Consider the following 11,950-nt stretch of genomic DNA (forward strand, 5'->3'; position numbering starts at 1 on the left):
AAGCTGTTGGCATTTTTATATTAAATATTTAATACACATTACATTTCGTAAGACTATAGAATCCTGATCTAGTTGATGCAACACGATTACTGAAGACACTTAAGATAAAAATATATTTTCATCTAATGTTATATTACAGGAACGTCATTTATTACAATCACAATAATAATGATCGTTAGATAAACTGTTAAATAAAAATAGATAAAGATAAAAAAAAATTAAGATAATAAAGGTACACTTCAAAAGCTGATTACTCTTTGGAGCAATCTCTACCAAATAATGAAACCTTAATCCAATCCAAACAAACTAATATTTGGTTTTTAACGGAAAGACACATGTAAATATAGGCAGATCTCCAGAACAAGAAGGTAAGAGTACCACCAGTTGTCACATTAGACCATCCGTGCCAGACTAAATCGGCGACTGCTCTCTCCGAACCAATGTAAGCCAAAGAACCTTGATGGTTGTATTGAAAGATTGGTAACTTCTGTTGCAATCTGTCCAACTTCTTCGATAATCTTTCAGTATTATCACTTGCCGTAGGATGTTCCAATGTAAACTTTATTGCCTCCATTTCATGTAACCTAGAAAAATGTTTGGCCAAAAACTCACCTTCTTGGAACGCAACTTGAGCTGTTGGTGCATACTTGGTAAAGGTGCAATCACCCAAAGCATATATGTTGTCAGTACCATCGACCAACATTCTTTCGTCAACTAACAAACCTCTTCTTGCATTCTTCTGCTCTTCAATCTTGGAGTACAAACCCTGGACGACTGATCTTGGTGCATTTCCTGTTGCCCAAACCAATAAACCATACGGCAATTCAATCATCTGTGTAGATCCATCCTTACCCTTTGTTTGGGCATAAGCAACTTTTTCATCAAGTTTCTTAATCATAGTATTGGTTTTCAAGTCAATATTAGTATCTTTGAAGACCTGTTGAGTGTATTCGACAAGCTTCTCATTAAAAGAGTTCAAAACATTTGGCAAAGCTTCAACAAGTGTAACTTTCAACTCGGAGGCAATTTCAGGCATCCATTTCTTCAAATCTTGGTCAATATAATCTTGCATCTCACCAGCGAATTCAACACCTGTTGGACCACCACCACAGACGACAATTGATAACAACCTCTTTCTTTCAGCGTCACCTTTAGGCAATATATTAGCAGCTTCAATGAGATCCATGAACCTCTTTCTAATGTTAGTAGAGTCGCTGATTTCCTTAAAGAATGTTGCATGTTCAGCGACACCTGGAATTCCAAATGTCGAAGGCTGGGCACCTACACCAACCACTAAATAGTCATAATTGAGCGAAGTTATAATTTCTTCCAAACCATATTCTGATGCTGTAGATTTAGTAGAGCCAGAGTCCTTTCCAGAATGACCAGAATTTACAGTCGTTGATTGCTTGATAGTTACTTTCTTATTCAAGGGATCTATGTCCGTAGCTTCTGCCTCCAAGTAGATCACTTCAGCTGGTAATTTCTTTGTAATAAATCTCACTGGCTCGATAATCGATCTCACGTCAACAGTTCCAGTCGGAACAGATGGCAATAAAGGAGTGAAAAGAAAATAGTTACGGGGCGAAACCACAACCACATTGTACAATGAAGTATCCAAATTTTTCAATAATGAAATCGATCCCCAGCCTGAACCCAAGATCACAAGAGTTTTCTTTTTCTGTCCATTTTCGAAGAATGGAACCTGCTTCATTTGTTCCGAAGGGTGCGATTCATTATATACCTTGTAGGCAAGCAGTCCACTAGCACCAAGAACTCCTAGCAATGTAACAATCTTCGTTGTCCTCCATGCTCGTCTGAAAAATCCCTTTTTTTGAGGAGCTACAGGAGTCAGTAAAGTTCTGTTGAAACTTCTCACACGTAACCCTATGCTTCTCTGTGACACTCTATTAAACATTTTAAGCTTCAAGATAAATGTCAATTGATTAAACGAAGGCTAATAGATGTCTTTTGCTTGTCGGTGATATATAATCCGAGAAAGGATGAAGTCGCACTTTAGAGCCAACGATCTTCTTCGGCGATCAAGAACTCCGCTTTGAACTGAAATTAACCTTTCGGTAGGCGATAAAGGGCCATCATACTCTCCCCACTACTGTTGGATATTGAAATTGATGAGATCAGCGAGAGCTTTGAGGATGAGAAAGTGTAGGAAAGTAGAAGTCTAATCGATTGAATCTTATGTAATTGAAGGTAGTTAGAAATAAAGAGAGCTCAGAAATATAGAAATCTTAGCAGTAAAACCATACAGGGATTAAAATAAACTTTCTCTATTACGCCCTAGGGTTTGCGAGTGCACAAGATGTCGAAATATGGATTTATGATGATTCCACAAGGCTATAGTATATTGATTCGTCTCAAGTGTAAAACCTTCAAGTCTGAGAGCTTGAGTTTACAGCGTCTCTTTGTCGCCTGTCCTATATAAGTCCGGTAACCCTTTCCTCATCCCATCTGTATAGCTTTTCTCTGCGCATATGATAGAGAGACCTGGAGTTCTTAAAGTCTTTCAAAAGTTCATTGAATTCGGATTCCAGCTTGTCCAGCTGCTTTAGACTTTGAGCTATCCTTAGTGACTCTTCATTTGTATTTCGTGTCATAGCTTCAAGTTTCTTCTTCAAAAACTGCTGGTTGAAGTTGGACGATAGAAGCTGATACTGGTAGACCTCAAGATTGAGGAACTCTTGATATAGCTTATTAATTTTATCAATTTGCTCCTTAATTAAATTACCCGCTATTTCATACTCGTCAAAGATCGTTATTATTTCGTTAAGTTTCGTTATTTGATAGTTTATTTGTGTTGTGATTGATTCGGTAAACGTTTTATAAGATGGAAGACTTTCAAGATACCCTGACACAAGAGAGTACAGTTGTATAAACTCATCAAGCACGTTTGGGGGTAACGACTCTAGATACTTAGGAATCGGAAAAGGTTTTAAAGTCTCTACCGTTAGTGGTTTAATTGGCTTTGATTGATTCATAAGAGTGTTGATAATTATATTCGTGTCCAAATTCGGTTCATCGCATATATAAGACTACGTTTTTTATTCTACGATAAAAAGATTACCTAAAAAATGAATGCATAAATTGGTAAGACTCTAAGAATAAATATATTGATTAATTGATGCTACTTTTGAGTTTTTCGATTCTCTTTTTATCTCTTGCATTTTGCCTTCTTTCGATTCTCTTATCAGCCCATCCTCTGATCCTCTCTCCATAACAAATGCATAAAATAGGGAAAGGGACTCCTAGCAAAATACTGACGAGAGCGCACATGGTGTTTGCCCATCCGTACCCTAGTCTATCGTACATCTTTCCAGCGAACAATGGGAAAGCAAAACCAAAGAGAGATCTAAACAATGCTGCTGCGGCAACAGAAGAAGCTGCGTACCTATAGTTCATGTCAATCAAGTAATTTTGAATAGTTTGGAAGACACAAACTAAACCCATAGCAAAAATAGCAGATCCGATACCTGGCATTATCCAATGTATCTTTGTTTGAGCGGACCACCCAAACCAAAGTAAGCCAACAGGAACGCAAACAGAAGAGCCGAGCAAGCAAGGTAATCGATACTCAGGTTTTGGAATACCACCGTTTTTAGCAGTCAATTTTTTATAAGTCCTACCAATGAGATAAGTCCACAAGAACAAACCAAGTATAAAACCAACCCCCATAGGAAGATACATTAACCCAGTCACTGAGCTGCTAAAGCCATAGTTTTGCTTGAAGATAGTAGGGAAAGTTACAATCATCAAATACATAAAACCATAGGTGAATGCCATGAATGATCCGAGACCGACGATCATCGGATGTGTGAATAGAAGTTCTATGGGCCGGGTCATTGTAATGAATACCCTTTCTGTTGCTGTCTCAACATCTGTTATTTCAAATATCGTATGCAAATGTTCGTTGCCAGTCTCTTTTCGTAACTTCTTTGCTTTCAACTTCAATAATTTAGGTGCATATGTCTCCTTGAAAAATAATAATGCTAATATGGCTACTGTCCCGTTGAACATGCATAAGACATAAAACACCCATCTCCATTCCATGTGTTCGATGATGAACCCCGATATCAAGGGCGCGATGACTGGTCCTAGAACAGGCGCTAAGGAATATCCAGATAGGGCTAGATTCCTTGACAGAGCATCAAACATATCAGCGATGACTCCAGCGCAAACATTCATAGGAACACATCCAAACAATCCTCCTATGAACCTGAACACCATCATTTGAGCAGTGTTTTGGGAGAATGCACATCCCAAATTGAAGAACAAAGACATCCAAACACATATATCCAAAACGATCTTTCTGCCAAATCTATCATCTTCGCTGAAAGGTGCAATAAGTAATGGCCCAAAGGCCCATGCTAAAATCTGGATTGAGACAACCATTGCTGAAATAACTTGTGATTCAATTCCAAAGGCCTGCGATATCTGAGGCATTGCCGGCGACAACATAGAGGATGACATTGGGGCTACCAATGCGTATAGAGATACCAATAGTAATAAATACAATTTGGTTGAAATGCGCCAGTTTTTGGGATCCTGGGGATCATCTTTTCCTTCCCAGGTAATCAATTCAGGGTCTACCTTATTAAATTCCGAACCATCATCGCGAATGGGCACACTTTCAATGGCCCCCGGTACAAATGTATCATTAGTTAAGTACTTTTCCAAGTCGTTTGGCTCAGAAATCTGGTTCTGGAAGAGAGCTCTCGTTGAGACCTCGTTTATAATAGCCGCTCTTGCTGATTCTCTTTTCTTCTCAATTTCAGTGCTGTCTAGGTTTCTAAAAACGTCTTTCACGCTTAGGTTAGACGAGATAGAATTACGTGGTATGCGACCCCCTATACTTCTTCTAATTGAATCCACTGACAGCGCTAAAGACGTGGAAGAATTACTCCTTAATTTCTTCTCTGCCTTGTTTCCTTCAGTGCCTGTGAACATGATGGGGTCCAAATTTGATTCTGCGGAAGTTGTGACATTCATCGAGTATTCCTTGTCGGATTCATCTTTACTAGAGCAGTCCGACATAATAAAGAGTCAAAACAACTTCAAATAAACTCCAATTCTATTTATGAAGAATGTTTTGTTGATTAGTAGGTTAAAATTAAACTCTGGTATCTATAACTTTAAGAGTATTATCATATTATTATATACTGCCAAAAGGTTATTGACGGCTATTGTCGCGTTTTTGTTTAAGCTGAGAAAATTTGCAGCCATTGCCGAGTTATGGTTATTAACGGTTAGAGACGGAAACACTAAACCAACTCTATAAGATACGAATAATCGACCGGAAAGTTGTACGAACAACAGCATAGGTAAGAGGATAATAAAATGAACCAATCCAATTGCACAATTGAAACTTTATAGTTACAAAAATGAGCTGATAAATTGAATTCATATTCATATTCATAGGCTTGAAGATATATAGTTTTGGAAATTTCTAAATAATGAGTAGTGCAGTTCATCTCTAAGGCTTCCATACTTCATACTCAGGTTTTTCTGGAAAATCCCACATGCTTACCAACACTTTTCTATCGCCGTTTTTCCATGGAAGACGACCGTGACTGACTTGGTAATTGTCAATGATAACCACATCACCTGTTTCCCATTTGTGATTATATTGTAATTTTATCGAAGAGTCTAAAATTTGATCCAAAAGCTTTCCGGAAATTCTTTCACCATTGTTGTGTTTCAAATCTGCAGTCTTTTTGCTTCCAGTTATCTTATATTTATTGTCAGCGTAGTATGCAGCGATACTGTTGAAAAATACAGGAAACGATTTGTCCCCTGTAGTCGGGTTAAATACACGTATCGGGGCACTATGTTGATGAACAATTAGGTTATTATCATTATCCCATTCAAATTTAGGACTCACTGAATCTTTCACTACGATCTCAGCTTTTTTTTTTTGTTCTTCAATATCATCATTGTTGTTCAAATACCTACCAAAACAGAATCTGTCAGACCAACTAGTATTATTATCTGTGACTCGAGGCCAAATCTGCTCGAAATACACGCCATGTCTTGCCAAATCTTTAACTCCTTCAGGATTCTGCTTAAAAAGGTCTTCAAATAGCTCACCTCCATGAACAATTGGGGTTTCTCCATCTTCACCTGTAAACTTTTCACAGACAAAAAATAGCCACCGAGGATATTTCACGAATCTAGAAAACTCATTATGCTGGTAAATAATCCTATCTGGAGGACCCTCGTTGGCAGTACTCAATATCTCATTAATTTCTGTTCTTTTTGCCGTAGATCCATTTTGAACAAAATTACGATGGCCACTGTAGGTCCCTATAGCGTTTATATATTTGCTTAAGGTACTAGGGTCTGAGCCACCAAGATTTCTCAAAAGAACAGCCCCATGTTTGTCGAGAAGCTCGTTGAAGAAACCTTCAGATGCCTTTTTCTCTAAGAGCAGTAAAACTCCTTCAGTAGAAAGAGAAGGATCCTTGAGCTTAAAGGCCACCGGAAATTCGTTACCATGAAAGACGTGTCTATCCTTTATTTCAATTTTTTCAAATTCTGTCATCCAAGGTTCTTTCTCTTTAATGGTTCCTGTAATTAGATCATCAGTATTAATCTTTTTATATTACAATTATGGGAGATGAATAATCGATGCTCCACACAACTGAAAGATACTTTATAATTTCGGGGGGAATACGGAATTCAAGACATCAAGTTGCAAATCTGAAATCACGGACTAAAATTCCCCAAAAGGGATATTGTTCTCCGACTGTGGCAGATAACGTCTTAAACTTCTAGCCAGGGAGATCAGAAATGAACCAAACCATACAGATATGAATCGATGATATAAAGAACTGAACTTCTTCGTAAAAACTCAAGAGACAAGGAAATAGAGCAAAATGAGTGATTTGAGTATTCAGAAGAAGCTGGAGTATGAGGAGGATGACTCTAATAGTTTGAATGAGTTTAAGGTATCAGATCGTGAAGCAGATGCTACGCTTTCCTTTATGGAGGAGAATAAGGAGTTGTTCCATAATATAGAGTTTACGGAAGAAGAGTCTACTTCTCTTGACAGAAAGCTTAAATATATTTTATTTCCTTTGATCTTTACAATCAATACAATCTTGTTTATTGATAAGGCTACATTGTCTTACGCTTCAATTTTGGGTCTTTTTACTTCAACAAATATTAACTCGAAACAATATGATGACTTGAATTCTATTTTTTACGCAGGCTACACCGTGGGTCAGCTTTTAAACTATGTTTTACAGAAAACTAGTTTGAAGTGGTTCATGACTGGAACTCTCTTTACCTGGTCAGTCATCGTATTCGCTCACTGTGGTGCCGATAACTTTGGAGGATTGGTGATCTTAAGACTCCTTCTTGGTATAACTGAAAGTATTATAACACCAGCGTTGGAAATCACGATGCTTCAGTTCTTTACTCCTCAACAAAGAGCTACATTGCAGCCAGTTTTCTGGTGTAGTTGTGTTGGAACATCTGTGATTATTGCAGGTTTCATTGCTTACGGTGTATTGCACACAAATGTTATACCACCGTGGAAGATATTCATGATTATCACTGGTGGACTCACTTTAATAATTACCGCAATTTCAGCTTATTTATATCCTGCCGACCCTTCGAAAGCAAATTTTTTAACTAAAAAGGAGAGATACTACTTGATAAAAAGGATTCAAAACTCCTCAAGAGCATCCATAACACAGCATGTTGTGAAAAAGGAACAGTTAATAGAGTGTATCAAGGATCCAATTTCGTGGCTCTTCACACTTTTCAGTTTCCTTTTAATGCTTGCGAATAACTTGAATTATCAACAGAACTTGCTTTATGTTTCGTTAGGAGTTGATGAGTTAGGTTCTACCTTAGTTAGTGTTGCTGGTGGTGGGTTTTCTGCTGCATTTCATATAGCAGGTGCTATTTTCATTCATTACTTCCCTAATAAGTCGGCTTGGGTGATTCTAGGTGCATGTATTCCTTCAATAGCTAGTGGTATAGCTATGCTTACAATTCCTTGGGACAAAAAGATTTCTTTGCTTGCTATGCTAGTTTTGGGTGCTAACACGTATGGTTTGGCGTATATTGTAGCACTTGGATGGTCAACATCTTCTGCAAGTGGAACAACAAAGAGATTCTTTAGACATTTTATGTTTATGTTCGCTTATGGTGTATCAAATATCATATCTCCTCAGTTATGGACTGGGAAGCAAAGCAATGCGTCCCAACCTCGTTATCATGCCGCGTGGATTGTTCAAATAGTTTTGGCATGGACAGGAAGTTCAGTGGTGGCTTTTGTCATATCATTCATCCTTCAGAAAAGAAACAAAGAAAGATTGCAGTTAATTTCTTCTAACGAAAAGAGTGACGTTGGAATTGTGGTTAAACATGATTCAGAGAACAATGAAGAAATCTATGAACAAGTTAATATAGCAAACCTTGATTTAACAGATTTAGAAAACAAAACTTTTATCTATCCTCTTTAATATAGATATTTATACAATGGGACGGTACTTGAGATCTATTGGTGCTAACTTGGAAGCGCCAAAGCTTTATGGAAAATTATTATAAAGAAAATATATATACTTTGCGATAATAGAGTAGAAATTCAATAATATAAGAACTTTTTAACTTTAAGTTAGTTGTCTTGATTCGCTCAGATTGATATCTTAAGTAGTATTTTTAATGCTGCTATCACTTGGCAAGTACAGGAGTTATTGTCCACGATATCTTATGGAAAATATTGAGCTATTCAAATAGGCTTAGATGTAAAAGCCCACTTTCTTATCAAGATCTGCTTCCTAGTATGTTTCTCCGGAGATGTTGCAGCCATCTCGTAATTTTGACGAATGAGGGAAAACAACTAGTATTACTCCGGAGCATATATTGTTCTTTACCATCAAGGTTGACTAGGGCTTATAACTAATGCCCAATTGTAAGAATCATTTGCTTCTCGAAATCCGGGATATTATATTGCTTGGATGATATAGCAGAGGAACCTTTCAAAACTATAGATTATCAACAACGGTATTTCTACTTTTACGTCTAAGGGACAAAATCAATATAAGATGCTTCACGACTCAAAGAGAATGATTCAAAATAAAGAAAGAAGTTTTTCTCCTACTGGAGAAAAGCATGAGCTTTTGTATTATATCTCTCTATATACTCAAAGAAAGTATCGCTTTAAAACAAGAATAAAAAGTTTAGTATTATATTCATGTTATAATGCTCACTTCAATTCATTGCCAAGACTATACCCGGAGGGAATATCGCCCCGATGTCTAAGTGTGGGATAAGATGTTACACACTAGGTAAGAAAGTGACCCGAAGCTGGGTCCCATTGTCTTGCAAAAATATTATCATTGATAATTTGTTCAACTAGGGTCAAATCCAGTAAGATTCCCTTCCAGTCTTCATTAGCACGTATTTCAGATATATCGCCTCCCGTTACCTCCGAATTTTCACTGAATAAATTATCTGAAATCAGTGATGCCGGAGAAATGTGGGATGTGACGTCCAGTAAGCTTTGGGAGAATAAATGATTCCAAGTAACATTTTTCAAGTCTTTCAAAAGCTTCCAGCGCTCCTTACAAAGGGTAGTAGTGTTCTCAGATAGATATTCCAAGGTCTCAATAGAGTTCGCAATTACAGAGACTTTCTCATCCTTCCAAAGCGCTCTTTGATTTAAAAATGATGAATCTTGAAATTTCCTCACTTGTAAGATAAGACTTCTGAGTAAAAATAAAAGGGCCTGGATCGGCTGAAATTTCCTAATATCCCACAAAAATATAACGTTCTTCGGCATGGAACCGTAATTGCAAAACTCTTGAAGAAAATGAATCTCTTTTGCTATCAACATTTGGTCTAAAGAGGAAATTTCGACATCAGATACCGATGAAGACTGGGGAGCGCGATATAAATCGCCTCCATCTGGGTTATATTTCAGTTTTCCCAGGGTATCATTTATATTATGTGCCATTCCTAGCACTAAGTGAAGTAAAGTGTAGCATCTATCTGGAAAGGTTGACAACATGGAAGAACTGAAACTGACGAAGTGATCTTGCGATGGGGCAATATTTGCTGGATCTAAAACATTTTGGATCAAAGCAGAGCAGTGAAATGATAAATTGTTGATCTCATCGACAAGCACTCTTATGGTTTGTGCGTCTGGATATTTCAACATGAAGGCATTTCTAAGTATCTTGTTGCTACACTCAACCCACTTGTATCTTCCATTGGCATATGCGATAGCTTGATCTAACTTGTACTCATCTTTGTGGTCCCTTGTGAATTTTGAGGGAAGCATAGTATCATATTCTCCTTCTACTATGATTGGTGGTAGATGGGAAGACAAAGACGTAGTACAATCCAAGTAAAAAATTTGCCACCAGAGAATTCGTCGACTCTGAACTATATTCAGATCCTCAATGTTATGATAATTTAACGGGTCTCTATGTAGCTCAAGTAATTGTGCTGATCGCACTAAAGAGCCCACAGAACCACAGTCATCCGTTCGACAATCATTTCTTAGCACGGAGTGGAGAATTACAGAAGCTTGTAGTCCTACTACTGTGAGCTTCCAAGGAAAGCCGTACATTGCCAATGCAATTTCAGCTGCACCCATATAATATTTCATCCTCTTAACGTACTCCAGCAGATCTATTTTTGGATTCCTAATATTAATCTCCTCGTATTCCGAAACAGAAGCAGCATAGAGAATTGAAAATAGTATGATATAAAAAGGTAAAGATGCACTGCTCTTATCATTCCAAAAAAATTCATATTGGGGATGAATTGCTTGTGAATCCAATATTGGTATAATTGGGTGAATTGAAATCCAATATCTGTCAAACAATACGTCGGAAATCTTTTTTGATGGAACATACGAGTAAAGCGACTCCATATCACTCTCAAGAGAAGTGCCGGAGTTACACAACAATGGGTTAAACATGTTCGTGAATAAAGGTCCGCTTCTCAGAGATGGATTAATGCCGGCGCTTTCGTGGTCGTTTTTTTGCATCTGAGCTGGCCAGCACGCTCTCAGGATAGAATCACTGTGAGATAACAGACCCGTTTCCTGATTGAGTGGTGTATCAGATTTTAACTTAGATGCTCTCGCCGCGAGTTCCGATAGATAGCTACTTGATGGCTTTTCCCTTATCAGAAACTCCCCACGCTCTTTTGTACTTACTAATCGACGCTTCGAACCATTCGTTGAAGATGTCTGGGAATGCCTTATCTGCTCCAGGTCAGCATTTGTCATATTCTGATCCTCCGCAGCCCTTTTATTGGCTTTACCGTCTGAGGAAGTCAAAGGAGCCGAGGTGCCTGAGACTACATTAGATGAACCTGTCGAATCAGACAAGAACGAACCTTGCGAGACCGACGTTAAAGAATATCTCTGTGATGGTTGGTATTGTGAAGATTGTGACCTGTTGTTTTGGATTGTAGTTTCTGACTGTGGTGAAGCACTTGGCCTCGAGTTTGACAAGTCTCTAGCAGGGATGCTCAGGTACCCCTGATCAGTACGCGAATTGGAACATGAGGATATATCAATCAATATCTGTGCCTGCTCTCGTTGGTTTAACGTATGTGGAGATTTATCACCATTTGACTGATATGAGCAATGCAGTCCAAGGGAACTACAAGAAGCACAAGAAGGATATTCTCTCGTACACTTTCGTTTCTTTTCTCGACAGGTAGTACATGACTTGGCTCTCGTCCTTGATGCTAATGAAAAACGGTTGAGCCCTGAAATTTGCTGTTTCGACATATCTTATGCCTTTCAAATGCTAATGTAGTACAAGCAGCACGTTTAATGTTTAATAATGAATAAAATGCCTGAATCAAGATCAATATTTTGCTTCTGACTGCTTCGTACTTTATCGGATATGTTATGAAACACTAAGAAAATTTGTTTGGCACCAAAGTCTTTTAACAATATGAC

General features: G+C 37.9%; 7 protein-coding genes across 7 annotated transcripts; 2 read left to right on the plus strand and 5 right to left on the minus strand.

Annotated features, from left to right (window-relative positions):
* Positions 1-250: 250 nt before the first annotated feature.
* On the minus strand, positions 251-1,918 carry NDE1 (NADH-ubiquinone reductase (H(+)-translocating); the record flags this gene model as incomplete). The annotated part of the gene is made up of 1 exon (XM_062953774.1): positions 251-1,918. The coding sequence occupies one exon, from the start codon at positions 1,916-1,918 to the stop codon at positions 251-253; it is 1,668 nt and encodes a 555-aa protein (XP_062810544.1).
* Positions 1,919-2,435: 517 nt separating this feature from the next.
* On the minus strand, positions 2,436-2,996 carry PRCAT00003821001 (ESCRT-I subunit protein; the record flags this gene model as incomplete). Its single annotated transcript, XM_062953775.1, has 1 exon — positions 2,436-2,996. One exon carries the CDS (start codon positions 2,994-2,996, stop codon positions 2,436-2,438), a length of 561 nt encoding a protein of 186 aa, XP_062810545.1.
* A 136-nt stretch (positions 2,997-3,132) lies between these two features.
* PRCAT00003822001 (uncharacterized protein) lies at positions 3,133-5,049 on the minus strand (the record flags this gene model as incomplete). The annotated part of the gene is made up of 1 exon (XM_062953777.1): positions 3,133-5,049. One exon carries the CDS (start codon positions 5,047-5,049, stop codon positions 3,133-3,135), a length of 1,917 nt encoding a protein of 638 aa, XP_062810546.1.
* Positions 5,050-5,092: 43 nt separating this feature from the next.
* Positions 5,093-5,293, plus strand: PRCAT00003823001 (uncharacterized protein; the record flags this gene model as incomplete). The annotated part of the gene is made up of 1 exon (XM_062953778.1): positions 5,093-5,293. One exon carries the CDS (start codon positions 5,093-5,095, stop codon positions 5,291-5,293), a length of 201 nt encoding a protein of 66 aa, XP_062810547.1.
* Positions 5,294-5,488: 195 nt separating this feature from the next.
* Positions 5,489-6,556, minus strand: PRCAT00003824001 (uncharacterized protein; the record flags this gene model as incomplete). The annotated part of the gene is made up of 1 exon (XM_062953779.1): positions 5,489-6,556. The coding sequence occupies one exon, from the start codon at positions 6,554-6,556 to the stop codon at positions 5,489-5,491; it is 1,068 nt and encodes a 355-aa protein (XP_062810548.1).
* A 334-nt stretch (positions 6,557-6,890) lies between these two features.
* Positions 6,891-8,489, plus strand: DAL8 (Dal8p; the record flags this gene model as incomplete). Its single annotated transcript, XM_062953780.1, has 1 exon — positions 6,891-8,489. One exon carries the CDS (start codon positions 6,891-6,893, stop codon positions 8,487-8,489), a length of 1,599 nt encoding a protein of 532 aa, XP_062810549.1.
* An 821-nt stretch (positions 8,490-9,310) lies between these two features.
* PRCAT00003826001 (uncharacterized protein) lies at positions 9,311-11,776 on the minus strand (the record flags this gene model as incomplete). The annotated part of the gene is made up of 1 exon (XM_062953781.1): positions 9,311-11,776. The coding sequence occupies one exon, from the start codon at positions 11,774-11,776 to the stop codon at positions 9,311-9,313; it is 2,466 nt and encodes an 821-aa protein (XP_062810550.1).
* Between the last annotated feature and the right edge of the window lie 174 nt (positions 11,777-11,950).

Source organism: Priceomyces carsonii, assembly GCF_900007245.1.
Source record: "Priceomyces carsonii strain CBS4050 genome assembly, scaffold: Debaryomyces_carsonii_scaffold_4, whole genome shotgun sequence".
NCBI lineage: Eukaryota > Fungi > Ascomycota > Pichiomycetes > Serinales > Debaryomycetaceae > Priceomyces > Priceomyces carsonii.